This window comes from Myodes glareolus, chromosome 3 (assembly GCF_982192425.1).
Source record: "Myodes glareolus chromosome 3, mMyoGla1.1, whole genome shotgun sequence".
Classification (NCBI taxonomy): domain Eukaryota; kingdom Metazoa; phylum Chordata; class Mammalia; order Rodentia; family Cricetidae; genus Myodes; species Myodes glareolus.
Window position 1 is genome coordinate 10,488,954 of NC_142028.1, and position 24,999 is coordinate 10,513,952.

The 24,999-nt window shown below is 38.5% G+C and overlaps 1 protein-coding gene and 1 long non-coding RNA gene across 6 annotated transcripts in view; one reads left to right on the top strand and one right to left on the bottom strand.

Moving 5' to 3' along the window:
- LOC125399188 (solute carrier organic anion transporter family member 1A5-like) overlaps positions 1–8,447 on the top strand; it is a 70,456-nt gene extending 62,009 nt beyond the window's left edge. For all 5 annotated transcript variants that reach the window (XM_087903980.1, XM_087903981.1, XM_087903982.1 and 2 more), the window contains 4 exons: positions 308–480; positions 3,380–3,444; positions 4,482–4,599; positions 7,532–8,447. In XM_087903980.1, the coding sequence (XP_087760106.1) occupies positions 308–480; positions 3,380–3,444; positions 4,482–4,599; positions 7,532–7,751 (576 nt within the window). In that variant the 3' untranslated portion in view covers positions 7,752–8,447. The remainder of the gene's footprint in view (positions 1–307; positions 481–3,379; positions 3,445–4,481; positions 4,600–7,531) is intronic.
- Positions 4,260–23,885, bottom strand: LOC148122537 (uncharacterized). Its single transcript, XR_015737408.1, has 4 exons — positions 23,604–23,885; positions 9,186–9,306; positions 8,773–8,860; positions 4,260–5,307 (listed from the first exon to the last, which is right to left on the bottom strand). It is a non-coding gene; the product is annotated as an uncharacterized LOC148122537 (long non-coding RNA).
- Positions 23,886–24,999: the final 1,114 nt, after the last annotated feature.

A 24,999-nucleotide genomic window follows, 5' to 3' on the forward strand; every position in this document is an offset into this window, starting at 1 on the left:
TAGAAAACCATAGCAACTTATTAAGTATATCTCTTTGTATTTTATGATAGAATTCTGAGATACCAGAACCAAAAAAGCAGTGGTTGTGGTTAATAGAAATGGAAAGAAACCTCTATTTTACTTCTTATTTTTTTATTTAAGGGTGTTTGTGCTCCAACTTGGTCCTTGTTCTTTCTAGATGAGTGCACGTCCTCTAAGATTTATCATTGGTCCTGAGACTCTACATTTGGATCGAAATAGCCTTGTAAGAAACATTGAAGCTTTATGCCCAATATTTTTCTTCTTTAAATAATATATTTTTTCACAGGTGTTTCATAACTGCAGCTGCGTTCAGTCTTCAGGAAGCTCATCTGCAGTCCTTGGGCTGTGCAACAAAGGCCCTGACTGTACTATAAAGCTGCAATACTTTTTAATATTGGCATCAATTGGCAGTTTCATCTATGCGCTAGCAGTCATACATGGGTATATGGTTTTTCTGAGGTAATAAGGAACTCTTTCATTTAGCCTTCTCTCTTTCCTTTTTAGTAGTGTGTGCATATGTGAGTGTATGTTGTGTGTGTATCGGGGGGCACATGGGTGCCATTAAGAGCACACGGAGGTCAGAAGACAACGCTGGGTAATCAGCTCTTCCCGTTATTCTTGTCTTTGAGGCAAGGTCTCCCTTACTATTTCTGCTGCTGTGCTAGTGGTATACTCTAGCCTACCTGACTCTCAAGCTCCCAAGGAATTTTGTTTTCTCCTATTTCACTATGGAAATGCTGGGATTCCAGATGCATGCCTCTGCATTAGGATTTTTTAATTTTATTTTTCTACATATGTTCCTGGGTTCTTGGGATTAAACTTGGGTCATTTAGCCTCTGTGGAAAACACCTTTACACTCTGAGTACCCATCAATGCCATTTAGAATTTTTGATCACTTATTAAAATTCCATTTCCCAAGAAAGACCCTTGCAGTCATGGTTCTTAGAAGCTCAATGCTCTGAGATACCTTTATCAAGACTCTTATACTGAGCGTTACTATATTTAACAGTATTTTAAAGTTTGCTGGAATTCCTCCTCTTCTCTTTTCTATTTTCTCCCTTTATGCCTTAAGCCTACTTGAATGGATGTCTTGTATTGGCAGGCAGAGAGTATTTGTTGAACACTCATTTTCTATGACTTGGCTAACTCGGTTGTCAGGTTTTGAAATCCTCTATGGAAATATCATCCTGAACTTAACCTTCCTTTAACAAAAACCATAAATGCGGTATTATGTACTCTCTAACAAGGAGGTACATGAGATACATTAATGCCATAATTGATACTCAATTTTTTAAATAAAGTGAGGAATAGCAGAGTCATGTTTCAAAGTTTTTAATATTTATCAGTTGCTATTTCTAGTCTAACAAACTTCACATGCACTAACAATTGGAGTGATACAAATGGAATTTAGAAGCAAAGTTAACTATTATGTGTGATTCATAACATTTTACCCTTTTAGAATGGACCAAGCTTCTCACTCCTTCCTTCCCTTCCCTGTGCTCTTTTCTGTTACCTATCCTACATTCCCTTTCCACCCCATCACCTCTCCTCCTTTCCTAAATCCCTTTGTTCTTTCCTTCTTCACTTCCCTCCTCCTCTCTCTCCTCTCCTCTCCTCTCCTCTCCTCTCCTCTCCTCTCCTCTCCTCTCCTCTCCTCTCCTCTCTCTCTTCTCTATGCCCCTTTCCTTTCCTTCTTTCCACCCTTGGTTTTTCCTTTCCCTCCCATTGGTTCTTCCTTTCCTCTGCTTCTACCCATCATAGCCACTCACTGGAATAGGCTAGATATATGGCCTTATATATTAGCTTTCTGTGGTAAGATGTTATATTCTTATATCCACACAATGGAGATAGGGTATATGCCTTGTTCATAGGTTTACAGACAGATAAGGATATTGGGTATTGCTAGTTCTTACAACTGTGGAAAACTGGCTGTGTCATCTGTCTCTCCATCACGTGCTAGACTGGTTCAGCTGATGTGGCTACACAGTGCCTCCTTTCTCCTCACTACTCCAGGTGGCTGTATTTTAGAGAAGCATGCTCATTTCATAAGGAGAAGTTTTCCTCATAGAGCAGGATAGTCAAAGATTAAAGTCATGTAAGCAGTTATACACTCCCATTAAAATCTCCAAGCACTCTATAGAGATGCTCTTATGTTTACTACATGCCTGTTCCAATTTTTATGCTTCACTGTCTTTCTCAATTGTCCTTACTCTACGAAGTTGACTCTATAACTGGGTATAAAAAATGTGGCTTATTGATGTTTTAATGTGTGATTTTTAAAAACATTTGATGTCTCTCTATGTGCATGTGTGTGATTGTTCATTCACACGTGTGTTTGCATGTTGAAATGAGAGGACATCTTGCAGGAGTTGGTTCTCTTGCTACCATGTGGGTTCCATGTATTGAACTAATTTTGTCTAGCTTGTTGGCAAGCAAGTTTGCCCACTGAACTATCTTATAACCTAATGTGCCATTTCTTGTTGTAATAGAAATAAGGTCTATTCAAATTATTATTCTCATATTTCTTTGCTCTTTCTTGCTGAATGTGATGGTTGCAATGTAAATGATTGATGATACAGTACTACCACTGTTTGCATGCTGTTCTTCTTCTTCTAGTCTGTTATGTTTTCTTGAACTCTTTCATGGAATCACTTCCAAAATGAAATCTCAACAAAACTTGTTAAACTTTTCTTAATCAAGGGTGTATTTGGCGGGGAAACAGCAAATTTTAAAGGGGCTTATCTTTAATTCCTTCCTTAAAAAATCTAATATTTTTCAGATTTTATCATGACTTTTTCACAAGCTTCCCCTTTGTATGTAATTCTCAAAACCATCTTATGTCTATTTCTGTAGGTGGCACAAGGAAAGACAAACATCTAAAGTTGTTATCTCTATGGAACATAAGCATTTTCTTAATGCATGATAGATTCTTTCTCTGTTTATCTGCCTTTTATGTATTTTGAATTTTATATAACATATTAGCTTTTTTATCAACATGACAAAATACTTGGCAAACAACTTAACAAAAGATTTATTTGATTTGTGTTTTCAAAGGTTTAGGTTATTATGATAGTACAGCTCGGAGGTCACCATGGTAATCAAGGATTTCTCCGTCTAGGTTAGCAATCCGTGTCTAAGCATTTAATGGACTCTACCATGCTTTAGATGTGTGGAGATCATAGGACAGCTTTCAGAACTCATATTCTCCTTCCTCATATTCATAAGTAGATCTGTATTATTACTTCAGGATGGAAAGCTTAACCATTGGGATCATGAGCTACTGTTGTCATTGGGAGGATGCTAGGACAGCTAGAGTTTGCATGCTGTCCTTTTATTCATGTGTGTGTGAACTTTTCAGGTGTGTCAAGTCTGAAGAGAAGTCACTTGGAGTTGGATTACATGCATTTTGCACAAGAACATTTGGTATGAACAATTTCTATAACACATCAGACCAATACTGTACTAAGTACTTAATAAACTCATTAATTTTCTCTGAATAAAAAGATAGCAACTATCTTGTCAACCTAAAACACAGCCCTCACCTTAAAGGGAATAACAGGCTTTATTCTAGTATCAGGCATGAGCCACCATAATGGGAACACCAGCTCAAGTCATCCAAGTATCAGGTTCCAACATGGTGGCAGTTAATGATGTTTGTAGTTATAGAAGGAAGGAAGTCACATAAAAGGCACTTCTCAAATGTATCTGTGGGAATATGCAGTAGATTGGTGACAGCAAAGCAGGGAATTCTCTGCTCTAGGCTCAGACGCTATCTGATGGCATCCTTAGTGTTTGGGTGAGTGGAGGATAGCATCCTGTTAAGTCAATACATCCCCAAAGGCTTCATATGATAGATGCATGGATATAAGATAACGTATGATCAATATGAGAGGTAAAGACAATTTGGGTCTGGTTCTACACTATTCCGACTGTCCACATCCAGGGAATTCCAACAATTTTGTGGCTTCTTTAACATGCATATACTCTGTCCATGGGACCCTGAACTCCAGTTCACAAACCCTTGTCTTTGGAAATGGCAACTTGTATTAAGTCTGAGAATGAGGTAACTCTGGAGATGATAAATGTTTCCCCTTATCTTTAAAAAGCTTATCTGAACTTAATCACATCTTTCGTCTCTCAGTATATTCAAGAATAAAATCAGAAGGAAATGGTTTTGGTAGTTAAATGTGTAAAAAAATACAGTGCACGTCATGAAAGAAAATACATGAGGTCCATGGTTATGAATACAATGAATACTTTATTAGCATCATTCATATAGTTTTATTTGTTGTGGTCTAGAAACTTTGCATTAACTTATAATTTCTAAAAGTACAGAGCCATTGGTTCTTATTTTGTTATATTTTTTATTTAATAGGGAAATTGAAGTACTTCCAAATAAAACAACACTTCTCTCTCTTTTCTCTCATCCTTGCAATGGGATGTTTTTCTCTTCATTTCAGCTGGCATTCCGGCACCTATTTATTTTGGCGCTTTAGTAGACCGAACCTGTATACATTGGGGAACTCTGAAATGTGGTGAGCCTGGGGCATGCAGGATGTATGATATAAATAATTTGAGGTAAAGTTAATTTTTGTGACTTACTTTTGTAGTACTTAATTTTTTATCCATATCTAATATTTTATTATGCAATAAGTTTCGTTTGGCTTCATTTTCAAAATGCATATGGATGGTATAATTTTCTTAGCTATATATTTTAATATTTCCCCATTATTTCTAAAGTGCTTGATGCATATAAGCGTGAGTGGGTTTTCTAATCTAACACTCCAAAATACTTCAGAAGGAGCAGTGTTTCTGAGTAGATGCCGCGGAACAGTAGGGGAAGAGCTGCATCTTGAACTGTGCTAGCATGGCAGAACACTGGAGATAAACAAGACAGCAAGATCTGGAGGTCAGGGACAATAACACAGTAGGTGGGAAAAAATCTCTCAGCTCCTACCTAAGGACAGTGAGGAGACTCTTTCTTTCAGGGTCAGGATGATAGTCCCAGAGCATTTAAGCAGCATGGATCCTGACATTTTAGCTCCTGGAAAGTTCATAGCCTTCTCATGCAGCCTGATATAAAAAGAGCCTGATCTGTGTGTTACCCTTGCAGTTTAGTAGAACACATCGGGTGCCGTAGCCAGGGACTATCTTGAGAAGGAACCTTATACCTGAATCTGACTGATGGTCTCATCTTTGGGAACCCGTAGATGCTTCATTGCACATAGTGGTTGTCTGCCTCATAAACAGAACGTGGCTCAGCAGAGGGATTGTGGTACAAGCCAGCTGAAAGTGTCACAAATGGGGAGAAAGTTACCACACATAGAAATAACTGAGGCCATTACCCTCAAGAACCAGCAGACTGAAGAGCCTGCCCTCGGGGATCTGGGTGCATCCAGTTATGTGCTTTCATGCTGCTGAGTAGACTAAAAGCAGTTCCTGCTTGGTTCCCACCACTCTCAGTGCTACACAGGCACCAGTCGCTAACAGTATCGTGGGGTAACTGTGGGTTCACTGCTGTTCCAAGTCCAGGCGTCTTGCTAGGCTGATCTTAAAACAGACTTTAGCTGTTACCTTTTTGGCTCTCTAGGGCCTAAGGCCCAAGAAAGCTCACAGAGAAACTTTGTTTGCTACAGACTGCACTGTTCTCGTTCTTGCTCCTGAAAACTCATTGGTCAAAAGGAATTTAGGCGTTTTCTAGGTAGGACCCAGTTCTGCTCTGATTCTGGGTGAGGAGAATACTGAAAAGTTCTGGGAAAGAAAAGTGCTGGCCGTTGCCCTGTTCCGAAGTGTGTGTATGACTGGGGGTGGCTGCTCTCCCATTCACAGCCTGGTATAACTATAGTACCAGAGTGGAAGAAGTCAACTACTTCTGTCTGTGTATCTGTGTGGGTTAAACTTCCAGTTGTCTTGACATACCCAGAATGCTGGACTTTAACCCAGAACTTGAGCAAATTCACCTCTTCTTCCTCAAATTGATTTTATTAGGGTCTTTTATAACAGTGACAGAAACATAAACTAAGATATTTGTTAATCTATTATTCATCTAGAAAAATTTCAGTTGTACTTCTAGACTTGTATCTGAAGTCTTAAGCATCATCACATATATAATGTCTTTATACTTTCCTGTTGCAGAAGTAAAGCATGATCATGTTCTCTACTTGTATGTAGTTCAGGATTTCCTGCCTAAGGAATGGTGCCACCCACTGAGTGGTAGGTCTTCTCACCACAGTTAATGTAATCAAAATATCTCCCACAAAAATGTTCAGAGGTCAAGATAATCCACACAGGCCCTCACTAAAACTTCTTTCCCACGAGATTCTGGATTGTATGAAGTTGACAGCATTATCCATCACACCAGATTTTATGTATGTTGAGAACATGAAGGGAGTTTTCAGATTATTTAGAAATAAGTATATGTCAAGATACCTATTTCCTAAACACATTAAGTCCAGAAACCTTAAAGCATATTTTATCAAATTTATAAAGTACAGACACTTGTAACAGTATAAAGGTTATTCTCAGAAGTAATGAAAGGGGAAATTACCCAATTCATTTCAGGAAGCTTTTATAGTCTTCATGCTTTAACTGAACAAGTTCAAGAAACAAAAAAATAATTTGGGTCTAAAGAGATGGCTCAGGAGTTAAGAGCACATGCTGCTCTTTGAGAGCAGACAAGTTCACTTCCCTTAATTCGTGTTGTGTAACTCCCAACTTCCTGTCACTTCAATTCCATAATTCATGAATACCATAGACACCCAACACATGCACATAGTTCATAAAGAAAACTCTACGTTTAACATTGTCAAAAATTATCAAATTCAATCTACTAATATATAAAAGTGAGTCATTGTACTTATTGACATACAAGTGTTTCAATATCAAAAAAATTTCTTGGCATAAAATAGCATACAAGTGCTGAATAGGGAAAAATAATGAAAGGTGACTTAAAGATAATTGATACACTTTATACATCAAAATTTGAGCAAACAGAACACAAAAGTTCCTTAACCTGATATAGGATATTTGGCAGAATATTTAAGAGGACAGGAGATAATGACCGAGGTGGCATGGGTCTGAGTGTGAGGTTATGGCAGAGGAAGCATGGTGGTGGAGTTTGAGGATGTTGGTCATATCGCATGCTCTGTCAGGAAGCACTGAGTCCTAGAAGTCCAGCATATGGTATCTACATTCTTGGTGTAACTTCATCCTAAGCTAAACCTTTCTGAAAACATCTCAAAGGCATACTCAGATATGCATTTTTATAACGATCCTAAGTCTAGTCAAGTTGACAAGGGAAACTAGCCATCACCAACCTTAAGAAATTCATTTATACTTTTATGTTGGAAAATTTTCAACATTTTAACAAACAGGATTAATAATTCAGCAAAGTAGATTACATAAAGTATGTGGGCAAAATAATCTCCTGATTTTAAATGATCTGTGAGGATATACAAACTTCTTTCCCTGAACAAAGTAAGATTTAATACAGATTAATTGTTTTCAACAGGCGCCTTTACCTTGGGTTGTCAGCAGCTCTAAGAGGATCAAGCTACCTCCCAGCAATCTTCATTTTAATACTTATGAGGAGGGCCCAACTCCCTGGGGAAACTGACTCTCCAGAGAATGAATGTGCAGAGATGAAACTCACAGAGAAGGAAAGTGAGCACATGGATGTGCACAGAAATTCTATGGTTGAAAATGACAGAGAACTGAAAACGAAGCTATAATGAGGTTTCTATTGACCTACGCAAGCTCATGGACAGTATGCATTTGGTTCTTTTAAATCATAAAAGGAACTATTGGAACTCTTTTCTTATCCCGAAGAACCTCAAAAATTATTTTACTCATGATAAAAATATTTACTGATAGCATTTTCAGAACACTGGGTTAGTACTTAAGATTATCCCAGAGATCTCAAAGCTACAGAGAAACCATGTCTTGAAAAACCAAAGGAAAGAAAAAAGAGACTATCCCAGTGAAGATTATGGTGACCCTACCACACTAAACTTTAAAGATGCTTTCATTTTCAATCAGTATTTTCTCTTATAACTCAATCAAACCAAGTGTATATTTCTCACATATCTGCAAAGAGTGTTAAAACTTTCCCATTCCTGAGACACTATTCAGTTTCATAGAATTTATGTTTCAATGGTGGAGGTATTTAGAACTGAAAATAAATATCTTGTTTGTGTCATTGAAATAATTATTCTTTCTTAGTGCAAGACATCAGCATATGTCTGTATCTATCTAGGGGTTGTAAACTGTTTTTTTTTTTTGAAACATGCTGTTTTCAAAATACTACTTCTCATTAATGTATCATCTCTTATATTCAATAATTTTTTAAATTACTCTTGTCAAACAGTTGATCATTTTGTTTAGTGCACTGATAAATTTAATGAGGTTATTAAAAATCATGTAGCAAAGATGGTTGGAACATTTTTTTCCCTCATAATTCAAAACCGGTCATGGACTACTTGATTAAAAACAAGTATTTGAGAAATCTAGACCATCTAAAGGCCCTTTTAGAGATGTGGTTTTATGTCAGTAGTACAAAGCTTACCTAGTCTGTAGGAGAGCCTCAATTCAACTCCAAGGTAGAGTACACACACACACACACACACACACACACACACACACACACACACATCAAGGACGGATGCATTATCAGATGTTCTCAAAAGAAATTTGGTCCAGTATTCATTTACTCACGTGTCCTCAGAGCAAAAGGGTATTAATTTTCAAAATTACCTTAGATTAAAATCTTTAAAGTGGAGCCAGGTAGATGCCCCAGTGGAAGGTGATGTTTACCTCCAAGCTTGACAAGATGTTTTGATCCCTGGAACAAAGACAGAGAACCATCTTTTGCAAGCTGTCTGTGCCCTCTTTTCCTGTACTTCCCTACCCACAAACAAATTAATAAATGAAAAGAATGTAGAAAAATTTAAGGTATGACATCACTATAAATTGGGATTAATAAAATTCAAGATATACATTAAAAACAAAATAAAGTTGTGGTATTTTGATTGAGAACTGTCCCTCCTAGGCTCAGGAATTTAAACATTTGGGTTACAGCTGAAGACTCTGTTTGGTGAGGATTAGGGGTACATTCTTAATCAAGGAAGTGCATCACTGCACTGGGCATTAACAGTTAAAAGCCTTACCTACTTCCAGTTCAGTCTTTGCTTTGTGTTTTGATTGAGGATGTGAAATCTCATCTTCCTGCCCCAGTTACCACATCTTCTGCTTGCTGTTATGGTTCCTTGCCATGAGGTACTTCTATCCCTCTGGAGTCATAATTGTACATTAGGTGGGTTGTTCTTGTGAAATAGTTTAATGTAATGTGGGGTCACAGTAGAATTTTAAACAAGTGTAGATGTTATTTAAGAGTCTATTCTCATTTCAACAAGAATTAAAAACCTCTTCTTTGTTTCCTCTTGTCCTTTAGAGAATTTTAACCAACACACAATTTCAGAAGAATAAATAGATATTAGCCCAAGTCACAGCAGTTAGATAAATACAGCTTCAAAGGTTCACACGTAAGTTGTACATGTGTTTAATTTTAGGAGTGATTGCCTTCCAAACCCTCCCACCTCACTTGTCTCGCACTCTTCTCAACACTTTCAGCCAATCAACTACTTTTTCTTTTCAAACAGTTCAGCTTTATCCATTGTTAGGGTTTAAAATCTGAAAGGATTTTCCTCCTTAAACCTTTATCTGGATGCTGTTTTTAGATCATAGGGTCAAATGAGACCTTTTTTTTGAGATGTGTCTTTGAGATGATTTTAATTCCTTGCCTCTTAAACTAGGCTCTTTCTTTTCTCATCTTTACAGCAACATTTCCTTTATAGTGTTAGAGGAATTTTATAATTACTTGTTTTAGTGTTGTTTTAGTGACAACTTGCTTCAGGTCTTAAGGACCACACCATGTCGGGCTGCCATACTTCAGGAAACACCTTATGGGGTAAATTTTGGTGTGACCCTAGCCACAGCAGGGTCACACATTCCAGGGTAGGGGTATGAGGGTTAGAAGTGTTAGGTATGAGGGACAGAGATAAGAAAGAATCACAGAGACATAAAATTTGGAGAGCAACTCAGTGGATAATGAATGCTGAAGTTTTCTAATTTCTGAGTTCTGAATATATTCATGTTTATTTTTCATTCATGAAGGTAGAAGTCACAAAATAATCCCACACTAGTTCAGAATTACGAATAATAAAGTGTTATTTATTTAGGGGTAGACTCACAGATTGCAATCCTCTGCTGTAATGGGGAGCAGCAACTGAATTTCACAGCCAGAAAAGAGAATCAGAAACAAGAGAGAGTGCACCTGCTTTACAGTTGCATTTCAGTATAAGAAACCATGCCCAAGTGGGCTGGTGTCTTAATTACTTTTGGATGAAGGTGCTTCCACAGTACCTCCTCCTTTTGTTTAAATAATAGAGTTCCAGACCCAATACAAAACTATATACACTAGGAACAGATATCAAGTATAATTAGAACTACAGCCAACATAAACAATATTAAACAAGAAATGTATGGGAAATGTTTGAATAAACATTCTATCCTATGAAGTCTAAGTCTTATATTGGAAATGGTTTGGCTAGATCATAAGAGTACAAACTACAACTATCTAATCTTCAACCCCATCAAAGTGCTGAGAAGAGAGATAATATTACTTGAGCAGTCAGGAAGTACAATCAAGCAGCTTCCAAAGTGAGCAATGTATGATGGAGACAATTTGCTACCTGAACCATCACCCAAAGTCTCACTTGCAATGTTGAAGCAACCAACTTTGGCTAAGGCATCATGTAACTGACAGACCATTTTCAGAGGCAAGAAATTTTTCAGAAACATCTTACAGTCTCTTGGCAAGATTTGACAGTCTTTTTCTTTGTGTCCTGTATGGTTGTCACTGTTGTGGATGAGCTGTCATTTCTCTTTTTCAATAGGTTTCTCCTTTACAAAATGAATATTTATTAATTTTAATGGTATCCATAGTTTTTCTTCTCCTGTGGGAACAAGAGTGAAAACCCTTCTCCAATGTAGCACGTCTCCTGGCTTCCATTTTCAAGATATCCTTGAAATACACTGGTTGATTCAATTCAGAAGTTTTTTCTGTTATCCAATGCCTCTCTGCTGCTTTTGTTCCTTTCTTATCAGTGTTAAGAAAATTCAAGATTAGTAAAGCACTATGTAGTCTATTTCTGGGGGTATTTTCCATCCCTTTCTGTTTGTTCAGCATATCTTTTATAGTACAATTTGACCTTTATATAACTGCCTAACCTGTAGGATTATTTGGTATACCTATAATGTTCTTTATATTATAATAAGCAAAAAAAACCATTTTATTTTTTTAGATACATATGCTGGACCATTATCTGTCTTTATTTGTGCAGGAGTGGTCATGATGGCCATAACTTCTAATAAATGCATGATTACTGAATCAGACTTTTCTGAGTTTGAGGCAGTTGCCCATTGAAAACCTGAGCATGAATCTATGGTGAGGTGTACATATTTTAATTTACCAAATTATGCAAAATGGATCACATCCATCTGCCAGATTTTATTTCTTTGAGTACCCTTAGGGTTACTCCCTGCAGGCAATGATGTTTGGTTATAGAAAGAGCAAGTAGGACATCTTTTTATAATCTTTTTAGCTTGTTGCCATCTAAAACTCTTTCTTTAAACCTTCGCTACTGACATAATATTTTTTATAAAATTCAGAGGGCTGCCACACACTTCCAATCAATAATTGATCAATTTATGCATTACCCTTGTGCTTGAGGACCTAGCAGACATGTATGGGATTGAAGAAGTCAATTTGGATGCCAAGATTCTGGAGTAATGATACATACATCCACACCCGTGTCTAGTAAGCCTTCAATATAAACACCATTTGTATACACTCTTAGCTTTGGTCTTTGATCATTTATAGAAATATGCCAGAATATATGTTTTCTGTGTTCTACTGGAGTTTTTGACTCATCTTCCACATTTATTCCATCATTGAGACTAGTATTTTTTTTTACATTGATTACTGGATTTTTAAAATTTTCCTGGTGAGACACATTCTCCACAGTAATTGGGAATGACTGAACTATGTTCATCATGGGGGCCTATGATGGTGCTTACTGATGGTATTGAGTTGCCTTGTCTATCTTTTGTTGAATTACATTCATTGGTCCATTGCTGCCTTTGCCATACCTCCTACATACACCTGAAGACTGAATCCTCCTATTCCTGCCATTTTCAGAGCAAACATTATTCCTAGGAATCCCTTGTCTACAATCTCTTCTCAGATGTCCCATTCTGCCACAATTAAAATATTTGGCATTTTGAGGTCTTCTCTTTGCATTGGAAATTGCGTCTCCTACTCAAGCTTCAGTACCATAGTCAAGTGTCTCAACATTCATAATACGCAAGATCCATTCATCCATGGGTGCTGATCTGATCTGTAAAGGCCCAAGGATCCTTTTGAATTCTAAGTTGGCATTCTCATAAGCCAAAGATTCAATTATTATATGTCCATCTTCTGAGTCAGTTACTGCTATTTGTACTAGTTAGTCTTTGTAAAAAGTCACTAAAAGGCTCTTTTTGATGCTGTTAAACCTTAAGACATAATTCAGCTCTATTTCTGATTCCTGAATCCTGTCCCAAGCCTTTAAAGCTGCTGTGCTACATAGGGACAAGGTATGGTAATCATAAAAAGCTTGATCCTGAGAATCAGAGTAAAGTCCTTTGTCTAGAATTTGATCTAGGGAAATCTCAAGTCCTTTTGCTTTTTCTTGTTGCTCCAAAGTTTTAGCATCTTCCTTACAAAAGCATCTCCAAAGCAACTGTGGTCCACTTTCTAGGACCACTGAGATTAACTGATTCCAGTCTTATGGTGTTGCTTTGTTACTGGAAGTCTACATTTTGACCATTTCCCTAACAAAGTATGAATGTAGTCTGTAAGCTACAATTGCTTGTTTAATTTCCTTTAGATCAATCATGCATATGGGCTTCCATGAATATTCTTTGCAACTGTAAGGTACTTGGAGCCAGCTATTCTTTCTGATGTTATCACTGGAAAGGCAGGAGGAACTGTGGGGAAGCTTTCCCAGAGGTTTTTATGTACTGATGAGGCTAAATTTTGTCTTTGTATCATTTGTCCCTGGTCATCAAATTCGATAAGTTCCTCAATCTTTTCAAATCTATTTAACACTGCCTTTTGTAAAGTCTGGATCTTCTGTTCAGTGTTCTGTTCTCATTTCCTCATTGAGGATTCCAAGGTCTGAAGTCTAGTCAGTAGAGATAATGTTTCATCCTTCGACATAATCTTCATTGCATGCTTATTACCTTCCTGGAGAGACATTCTATCAGTCTGTCTGTCATAATCCTTTGACAGAGTCTGATTAATATATCCAACAGTATAGATTCTCTCAAATAATATTTCAGCACCCAATGTCATTGACTGGGTTTATGTGCCAAATCAACTGTATCATTCTCCATAGTGCTGAATTTTCCTTTTAATAAATTATTGTCAGTTTGTACCATTTCTAAAAGTACCTCATTTGACTGAGTTTTGTTAGTTAAATTGTTCAAACCCTTCTTCAGAGTTCCAACCTCTTTTTTGAGAAGCTTGTTATCAGTCTGTAAAGACTGTACCATTTCTAAAAGCACCTCTTAGCCCTATTATTAAACCATATTTTTAAGAAAAAATATTGAGGACAAGACTAATTCCCAGAATCAAAAATAATGATGTAGGAGGGAAATCATATAAATCCTGTAAAAACCTTGTACACAGTGTAAGTTAAGAGTCTATTGAAACCCTGGATGGTTTGGTGGTCTGACATATTGCCCTTTTAAATTATAAAGTATTTCAAGTTATATACCTTACCTATGGTTGATTTTGAGCTGGAGTAGGTGCAATATCTGTTACCTGCCAGTAGATGTCATGGGTCACCTACAAAACAAACCCAGTTGGGTCTAGTGGTGATTTGGAGTTGCATGGTTGGTTTGAATCTGATTTTAGAATGAAAAGCTGAAAGATATGCTGAGATTAAAAACAGTTATGTATATAAATCACAGCCTGTGTGCTCTATGGATGTCTCTAGAGCAGTGGAATAGCAAATGCAGACACATTGTTAAAAGCTGCAGAACAGCTGGCTCAGACCTGGAAGCCTGCATCTCACCTGAGTTTCCATGGTGTGTACCGGTGGAAGGTAAGTGGTGGGGTGTGTGTGGACTTGAAGCTGCTCTAAGTTTTTCTATAACAAAAAAAATAAAGAGCCACAGCTGGATAGCAAGAAAAGCCACTGCACAAGAATTCTATATCCAAATGAACTGCTGGCTCTGTGCACAGGCCTCGGCCAAGGTGGGCTGAGAGAGGACTCATGCTGAGCTTGGCATGCTCTGAGCCTAGTGGAGGATGTGCAGGGGGGGAATTAGACTCTTAAACAGTTGGTTGCCAAATGAAGGCAGAAGTCACAAAATAATTCCACACCAGTTCAGAATTATGAATAATAAAGGGTTATTTATTTAGGGATAGATTCACAGATCACAAGCCTCTGCTAGAATGGGGAACAGCAACTTAATCCTGTAGCTAGAAAAGAGAGCTGGGAGCAAGAGAGAGAGAGAGCACATGCTTTATAGCTGCATTTACAGTATAAGAGACCATGCCCAAGTGGGCTGGTATCTTAAATATTATTGGCTGAAGGTTCTCACAGCACATACATATTCTTACCCCAATACCAAGGGGAGAAGATGGCAAAAGACTGCTTTAACGTGATACAAAGGACAACTAGAACAGTTACTCACTTCAGTACTTTGAGTTATCAAGCCATTAATTAATGGGAAAAGCATTCTCTTGTTTAGGCAGTGAACCAACCCTAGAACAAGTATTCCAAAGGCAGCTACTCCTTAGGTCAAAACTCCGATTTCAAAAGGAGCAGAAGTATGCTTGAATTCTCTGACTTTTGGTCAGTAAGGAGTGGATCTAAATGTATGGGCCATTTCGATGTATAAAACACCAAGTAATCACACCCTAGGACAAGGTGTGGGACCACAGTTCTTGTCAACAACTTTGAGCAAGCTAAAATGTTCTGACCTTCAGACAAGGTGGAATAGGCTCACAATTTTGGACCTCTACATTCATGGTGATCTTTTGGATTGTACTCTGGGATAAAAAAAGAAACTCCTCTCTTAACTTACTTTGATATATTTGTCTAAAAAGTGAATAAATCACTTCTTTTTACATATTGATCTTCTGCTTATGGAGGATTCTGAAAGAACAGAACAAAAATTATTCTGTAGGTGAATTAACACTTTTGAAATATTATTTTAAATTTTTGAAACCATTTATTTTTATTTATTTATATTGTATATGTCCTCTGTTGGTGTATAATAACAGAGTGTGGATACCCACAAAGCTAATAGACAGCCTAAAAGCCCATGGAGCTGGAATTATAGGTGGTTGTGAGCTACTTGAGGTGTGTGATGAGAAGTAAACTCAGTCCTTCTGGAAGAGCAGCAAATGTTGTTAATTGATAAGCCATCTTTCCATCCTGGAAATGTTGTTATTGATTGAGTTTAAACTTATCAGGTTTCTAAATGTGTTTCTTCTATTAAGATTCATAAATGATTCTCAATATTGTATTAGTAGTTTCTTGTCAGGACTGCTAGCCTAGATACCAAGATTTTTGTCAAGCTGTTGTTACATCTGTTTCTGTGTCCACTATACCTTCAATTACATGGTGTTTATTTATATTTTTAGCTTTGGTATCTGATCATTTATGGGTGTTTGTCAAAATACTTGTTTTATGATCTCTTATATATTTTTGTTTTCTGTACTGAAACTGTTCTGTCCTTGACTACATCTAGAGCAGTGTTGTTCTCAACAACATACAATATTTTCATTGTTCTGTGGATGAGTTTCTCTAATGCTGACAGCAAGTGAATAAAATTTGTTATTTGAGATTTAAGAAAGCCCCTTAGGGCATTTACCAATAGCAAAGAGTTATCTGTTCCTTGTTGATCTGCATTCTTTAGTCCAATGTGGGGCTTTGCCACACCTTATGAATACTTTGGAATTCTGGGGCCTTATTTTTGGATTACCTCTAGAAAACACATTGTCTCTAGGAATGCCTTACCTTAAGTCCCTTTTCAAATGACCTTGCTTATCACAATTAACACATCTGACACTGCAGTTGTAGTAGGAGGCTGCTTGTTCTTTTCCCAGTTGCTCAGTCCCAAAATAATCACATAGAATCTGTATTAATGACTACACTGCTTGGCCTATTAGCTTATGCATATTTCTAACTCACTCTTATCTCTTAACCCATTTCTATTATTTTATGTTTTACCATCAGACTCATGGCCTACCAGCAAGGTTCCAGCATAGCTGATTCTGGTGGTGGCTCCATGGCTTCTCCCTGACTCCACCTTCTTTCTACCAGCACTCAGTTTAGTTTTTCTGCCTAGTTCTATTTCTAAGCCACTGGCCAAAACAGATTTATTCATTAAACAATATAAGCAACACATAGACATAAGGACTATCTACACCATGCAGTTTTTTCTAAAATTTTAGGAAGTACTTCTATCAGAGAAGTATCATAAATATGTGATCCAATATAAGCTATATTTATGATATTTATTCATCTACCATTTTTGATCTTGCCTTTAAAGTTCTAATCACTCTTTTGTATTCTGAATTATTATTTTCAGAAATCAAAGATTTGATTAATATTTGTCTGACTTCTGAAACTGATACTATTCTATTTACATCTGAAGTCAATTTTTCTAAAACATCAGTGAAGGCTTCTTTTGAACCTTGTATAATTTTAGTAAATGACTGTGACCTCTTTTCTGATTATTCAACCTTTCCCCAAGCATTTTAAACCTCTAAAGGATATAGCAGCAAAATATTATCATTAAATTCAAGCTGTCTTTGTAACTGAGCATATTGGCCCTCACCTTGCAACTGATTTTTGTTAATATTAATACCTCTAGCCTGATTTCATAGTTCTTTAGTCCTAGCTTCTTCTTTTCACCATGTTATTCATTGAAACTGAGGATTCACTTCCAATATTGCTGATGCCAATCTTTGTAGTCTTTTGGGATAATTTTGTTCTGAGTTGCCCAGGAATTTAATGTCTTCTTTACATAGGGTAAATGTATGCCATATGAAATGAACACTTCCTTTATTCTCCTCAAATCTAATGTTTCTATAGGATTTCACTTAACATTTTTATAACCTTGTCTATTGTCTACTGGCAGTTCTTATACAGTAACTGGATAAATTAAGGTTGTCTTTCTGACAACTTTGAGCTGACCCTCTTTAGTTTCATCTTGTGTTTAGATTCTTCTCTAAATTCCTCTATCTGTGTCTGAGTATTTTTCTTATGTTCATTATTAAGTCTTTTTAAAGCTTATATCTTATCAATAAGCATTTCATATTTGGCAAATTACACAATCACTTTTCATCTTTTTCACAAAACACTATAGTTACTAAAGGTAAAATATTAATTACCAGACAGATAGCAATCATAATTGATATTATGCTAATCTCAGTGAAGTCATTTATCTTTTCATTTTCTGTTTTTATTTTCCAACCATCTAAAATAACACTGTACAGGATCCTTATACCCTGTATTATAATATTTCCCATCCTTAATGTAGGAGCAATTATCCCTTTTAATATTACTTTTCTCTATCCTTGAGGACTTCTCAGGTAGTTTTTCAAATTTGATGGCTTCTCAGTTTGTCCACAGCTGGTGTGATTTTTCAGTCTGTGTGGCCATACCATGTGATGCAACACCAAGTAACAAAATGTCAATTGTTCAATTTTACAAATAAAGACTTGAGGGTCAGATTCTGGAATGAAAGACTGCTGGTTCATGGAGGCAGAAACCCAGCTGAGCTTCCTCCTCAGCTAACATTCCAGAAACCACCTACCTTCTACTAAGCTCTTCAAACAAAATCCCATCCAATGCATGTACCTTGCTTCTATATCTTGTTTATCCATCTCTCTGTCCTCTTTACTTCCTCTTAATTGCTATGTTTTTTTCTTAATAGTACTGTTTTTACTTCCTGTCAATTGGTTGCTGTTTCTACCTTTTGATCTATGGTTGACTTTATTTAATTCTGTTTCCAATATTCAAGCAGAAAATGTTATCATTCCTAAAGCAGGTAACAAGAGGCTTTTCCCATATGGGGAAGTGGTGATTTACTTGAGGCTTTGGCAATCTCCTGATGGGTGGGCAATTACAGTAGGTGGCCTGAGGCTGTGTGGAAGACAGACAGATACACCATGTAGAAAGGGCTTGGGTATAGAGTTTATTTAGTGGGAATTGGGAACAGTACAAGACCAAGGGATTATGGAGGGGAGAAGAGAAGGGGGGACAGAGAAGGAGGAACAGAGAAAGAGAAAAGAGAGAGGAGAGTGAGAGAAAGGGAAGAGGCAGAAAGGCAATAGTTACCTCTTCAGAAAAGGGAGAGATAGAGAGAGTGAACTGAAGAGGAAGCTGGAGATCTGCTTGCCTTGGTGGAAGGGGGAGATTGGTAGCGCATAAGTCTTGTCTCTTAAAAGGACAGGGTACTCTGGTGACAGGTGAGGGTAGTAGATTACAACATTCCCATTTTTCTCTTATAATAAAAAGGCATGGAGTTAGGCATGGCAAGTTGAGAAGATTGGGATGACAGGTTCTCAAGACTGCTTTCTGTTTATTTGTGGGTATAGAAGTCTTTCTTGGAGGGCCTGAGAAAACTTGGTGTTGGTCATATCCTGGGGTAGCTGGACACTTTACTCTGTCCAGGACTTGTGGTATGGAACTGTCCATTGTCTCTTGGACCTGGCGAGATGGTGGCAGAGCAGAGAATTAAGTTGAGTTTAGGAAGAAAAAAAAAATTCATGACCAGGGAATTGAGAGTGTATTGGACCTCTTTAAGTTGGATTTTTCAATTCAGCTCCTTGGAATTCACAAGAAATTTTTGAGTTTGTGGAAACACAAGTTTTAGACATATACACTGCATAAACAGCAGCATATTTATACCAGAATGATTATGACAGATGGTTTTCCACAATGACAATTATCTTTAGAGAATGACTAAAGAAAAGTATGAAAAGCAATGTGAGAAAGAAATTTGATGACTTTCATTTGTCCTCATACTTTCATGGCTTGCAGGTACACACCTTAATAACTTGCATTTGTATATCTTAAAACATCTTTTATTTAGAACATTTTAAGAAGTTATACTGAAATTTGTTTGGTGAGGTCCTTTCAATCTGACAAAACAAAACCTTTCAGCTGTCAAACTGCATTGGAGATCTTTGAGAAGGATAAAATTTTACTTGAGTTATTAATTAAAAGATAACAGAGGATTTACTCTATTGGCTATCTAGGGCTATTCCTCTGTGGTTATCGACAGTAGGGACATCGGCACTGTTTTTGACTTTTGCTGTTTAGTCCAGGTTTTAGAAGAACCTGTGGATTAGAAAATCAGTAGGAACACAAACCTATCTCAGTCCGAGGAGCAAGGAAGTAAATTTCATTTGATTCTTTGTCCACATCTGGAGATATTCAGTTTAGATAAAAGGCAGTTTTTGCCCAGTGGTTAGTGCTTTCACTTGATGAAGTGAATTGTGGATGAATGATATTCTGTGCCCATCTGTTTTCTGTCTTCTTTGGAGGAATTATACTGCTGCTTGCTAAGAGTCAATATGTCACTCTGTTATGAAAGTCTTCTAATAATTAATCATTTAAGTGCCATATTCCTGGTGTATGAGGTTCTTCTGTCCATGTGTTGCTTTCATTGGTTAATGAATAAAGAAACTGCCTTGGCCTAGTTGTTAGGGTGGAACTTAGGTAGGCAGAGAAAACAGAACTGAATGCTGTGAGGAAGAAGGGTAGAGTAAGAGAGAAGCCATGGATCCTCTGCCTAAGATAGATTCTGGTTAGAATCTCTGGTAAGCCACTGCCACATGGTGATATACTGATTAATGGAGATGGGTAAAACTAATATGTAAGAGTTAGCCAATAAGAAGTTAGAGCTGATGGCTTAAAAGTAGCTGTGACAGGTCATGTAGATGGCTAGGGGTGGAACTTCATGTGGAGAACCTGCCGCTGGTACCCTTTGGCTAAGGGCAGAACCTCATGAGTTTGTGGCTCCTCCCTTTGTTAAGCTCAAAGAAAATGGTGGCAGCCATGGCTGACCTCATGGTGTAACTCTTTAAATTTAACCATCCATTAGTAGAAGCCTATTTCCCATAGGTGAGCCAGAAAACTAAAAGAATTGCTCAAGCCATTATGTATTCATCCACAGATAAGGGGATCCAAGAAAAGGCAGTTACCCAAGGGGTGCTAGGCTAAAAGGGAACAGTTTTACCTTAAAAAGATCGAGAAGTCCAAGGGGCCCTGGGTCCAAAAACAAATGCACTGCTCAGTGAGAGCAGTGCTAGGGAGAACCTGAGAATCTTGCTCATGGGAAAGGCCAAAGATAATCTTACCAATTGTCTCAGCAGACTGATGGAAAGTTAGGAAGTGGGCTGGTAAAAGATCCAGGTCTAGGATTTTCATGTGTCTTGGACCTTATGCCCATAGTACAGCCATTGCAGAAACAAGACTCCATGAATGGAAGAGAGACAGACTCCACCACAGTGGTGGAAAGCAGCATAGAGAAGCACATGTTGGTAGGACAGAGTGCCCAGTACCCCACAGCTGGCAAGCCCCAAAGAAAATCACACAGAGGACTCTATAAGAATATAAACTAATTGGCCCATTAACTCAGGCATCTCATTAGTTCTTGTAGCTTATATTAACCCATTATTCTTATCAATGTTAGCCATTTGGCTTGGTACCTTTCTCATGGGGACAGCTCACATCTTGCCTCTTTAGTGATCTCCGTAGAACTGGACTGCGGAAGGAGCTTCCTGCATCCCAGAATGCTCCTGTTCTCATTGCCCCACCTCTACTTCCTGTCTTGTTGACCTACTTCTTGTCTGGTCAATCAGCATTTATTAAGGCATAATTAACAGATCTCCCGCACTAGAGAGGGAAATCAGAGAAACTTCACCTTTCACGATAGCCACAAAGAGCATAAAGTATTTTGGGGTTACACTAACCAAGGAAGTGAAAGATCTATTTGACAAGAACTTTAAGGCTTTGAAGAAAGAAATTGAAGAGACCACCAGAAAATGGAAGGATCTTCCATGCTCTTGGATGGGTAGGATCAACATAGTAAAAATGGCAGTGCTACCAAAGGCAATCTATAAATTCAATGCAATCCCTATCAAAATCCCAACAAAATTCTTCACCAACCTTGAGAGAAAAATAATCAATTATATATGGATAAACAAAAATCCCAGGAAAGCCAAAACAATCCTATACAATAAAGGAACTTCTGGAGGCATTTCCATTTCTGACTTCAAACTCTATTACAGAGCTACAGTAATAAAAACAGCTTGGTACTGGCATAAAAATAGAGATGTTGACCAATAGAATTGAATCGAAGATCCAGATATTAACCCACAAACCTATAAACACCTGATTTTTGACAAGGGAGCTAAAAGTATACAATGGAAGAAAGAAAGCATCTTCAACAAATGGTGCAGGAACAACTGGATATCAATTTGTAGAAGAATGAAAATACATACATATCTATCATTATGCACAAAACTCAAGTCCAAATGAATTAAAGACTTCAATATAAATCTGACCACACTGAACCTGATAGAAGAGAAAGTGGGAAGTAGATTGAAATAGATGAGCACAGGAGACCAATTCCTACATATAATCCCAGTAGCACAGACAACAAGAGCAACAGTGAATAAATGGGACCCCCTGAAACTGAGAAGCTTCTGTAAAGCAAAAGACACTGTCATTAAGACAAAAAGAGAACCTACTGAACGGGAGAAGATCTTCACCAACCCCACATCAGATAAAGGTCTCATCTCCAAAATATATAAAGAATTCAAGAAGTTGGACATGAAAATTCTAATTAACCCAATTAAAAAATGGTGTACTGAACTAAATAGAGAATTCCCAGCAGACAAAGTTGAAATGGCCAAAAGACACTCAAGATCATCTTCAACCTTCTTAGCAATCAGGGAAATGCAAATCAAACCAACTTTGAGATACTCTCTTACACCTGTCAGAATAGCTAAAATCAAAACACCAATGATTGCTTATGCTGGAGAGGATGTGGAGTAAGGGGAACACCCATCCATTGTTGGTGGGGATTCAAACTTGTACAACCACTTTGGAAATCAGTGTGGTGGTTTATCAAGAAGTTGGGAATCAATCTACCTCAGTATCTAGCAATACCACTCTTGGGAATATACCCAAGAGATGCCCAATCATAGTACAAAAGCATTTGTTCAACTATGTTCATAGCAGCATTATTTCTAATAGCCAGATCCTGGAAACAACCTAGATAATCCTCAATGGAAGAATGGATAAAGAAAGTGTGGAATATATACACATTAGAGTACTACTCAGCGATAAAAAATAATGACATTTTGAACTTTGCATGCAAATGGATGAAAATAGAAGAAACTATCCTGAGTGAGATAATCCAGACCCAAAAAGATGAATATGGTATGTACTCACTCATTAGTGGACTCTAGCCATAAACAAAGGACATTAAGCCTATAGTTTGCAAGCCTAGAAAAGTCAAATAACAAGGTGAAGCCAAAGAAAAACATATATAGATCCTCCTGGAAATTGGAAACAAACAAGATTGCCGGGCAAAACTTGGGGATATAGGGGTGAGGGTAGAGGTAGTGTTGGGGAAAGGGGAGTGGGGAGAGAGAAGGGAGAAAGGAAAGACTGGAGAGAGTCTGGGGGAGTGGGAGGGTGGAGATGGAGGAAGGGCAGATATAGGAGCAGGGAAGAAGATATCTACATTAAGGGAGCCATTTTAGGGTTGGTAAGAGACTTTGCTCTAGAGGGGATCCCAGGTGTCCACAGGAATGACCCCAGCTAGGTCCTTATGCAGCATAGTAGAGGGTGCCTGTCCTGACCTTGTCCCACTACCACACTGATGATTATTTCGAATATCACCATAGAATCTGGCACCGCACGCCACCACCGCCACGCTCCCAGCCGCCTCAGCACCACCGGCCCGCCTCAGTCAGGGCAAGTTCTCCGCGGACCGGCATCTGTGTTTTTGCGCCTTTCTCCCGAAGCCCCCGCCCGGGAGACGCCGGAGTCAGCTAGGAACCTAGCACTCCCACCACTTCCGTAACATCCAGACCTTAGCTCGCCCTTGTTACTATGGCAACCTAACTTTCCGCAGATGCCTCGGCAGACTCCAGCAAATCCTTTCCGGCGTGCTCCAGCAGAACCGGCTCCGCGGCCGCCTGTGCCCAACATTCAAACATGTATGTGAGAGCCAGGCATTGAGCTCTCTCATCAAAATTAGGCGAGATCACCTCAAAAAGCAAACTGTTATGATTCTGTGGCTCTTTAAGAACAGAGAAGGCAGTCCCCAAACACGTCTGCCTCCCTACAGAACTGCAGCCCCCAGTCTCTAGCAGCTGTCTCCTGCAAAAACTCCTCCAGCACTAAACTTATGGGGTTTTTCTTCCCCCCTTTGGTTACCTTCTTTGGATCCTTTTTCTTTGATTTTTCGTGTCGGGTTCTGAATACTCGGCTCTCTGTCTGGTTTTTCTTGTCCGGCGTCTCGGGGTCCTGGGGTCTCGGGTTTCTGGCACCAGTGGTGGGGCGCTGCTGCTTGGCCAGCAAGCAGAAGCAATCACGAAATCGAGAATCCTTCCCAAATCACGCCTTTATTGGAGCCCTCGGTTGAAGGGGGAATGGGGATGAGAGAGGGAAGGAGCAGGAGAAGGTGGGAGGGAAAAGGTGAGAGAGAGAGAGAAAGACCCAGAGGCAGCTGCTTTTAAAGGGTGGAGGGACTCGGAAACTGTCCTGATTGGTGAATACCATTCTGCTGGTGCCCGGTGGTTCGCGATAGGCTAGGGAACCAAGGCTCAGTTGTGCATGTGCAGGCAAGGGCACTCAACCCCACGTGGCTATGCCAAATATGGACTTGTATACCTCCAAGCTGTAGGACCACCTGTGCCAACTCGTAATGACGATTTCTCCAGGTGGCTCCTTACACCTGGTTCTTCCACCCAGCCTCATTTCCATCTCTCCAGACATTGCTCCTCCACCCTCACTGCCATTGGTCCAGCTCCTGATCTGCCTCACCTGAACTCCCCAATTGACCCTCATTTGCCCCCTTGCATTCCTGGATCTTCCCTGCCTTCCTCACCCCTTGCAAAGCCTGTCCTTACCCTCTGCATGCCTAGCCTCTCAACTTGCCCTTCTCTCTCCTGCCTGATCCCTGGGTCTCCCTCAGATTCCCTCCTCCTAGACAGGAGGGGTGTGGCCAGGACTGGGGCCAAGTCCCGAAGCTGCCCCCTCCCCTTTTTGTATAATTTAATAGCGAAATGGTAGTGCTTCTGTTTTTTTTTAAAAAAAAATTCAAAGAACACAATAATATACATAATCCAGACTCCCTGTGAATATTCCATCTTTACGTGGCTCATTGTTTTTTACTTTTTAAATCTATTACTGTCTGTACTCTGTCCCTTTAATCATTTTGTTTTATTTTTTTAAAACAGTTTACTTTTTTCAACTCTCTATACTCTTTTTTTTCTCTCTCCCAAGCCTATATACATTTATCCAACAATGTGACCCATTTAAAGGTCTGTATCAGTCTTAATCTGTTTGTATTGTGTATCTGTAAGCCTTTTCTGACCAGGAAAGATTCTTAAAATGCTAAGGACTTCTTGAAAATTTAAGCTGTGACAGTGATAAGGGTAATATGGCATTTTCTGCTTTCCCCACCCAGTCCAGCATGGTGGAGCCACCAGCTGTCTCTTAGAGCCATGCAAATTGCCCCATCTCTATGTTGGTCTATGTTGCCACCAAGCAAGCCATTGTATGATGCTTACAAACCCCATTCAAATGCTTGGTCACCTGAAAGAGCCAG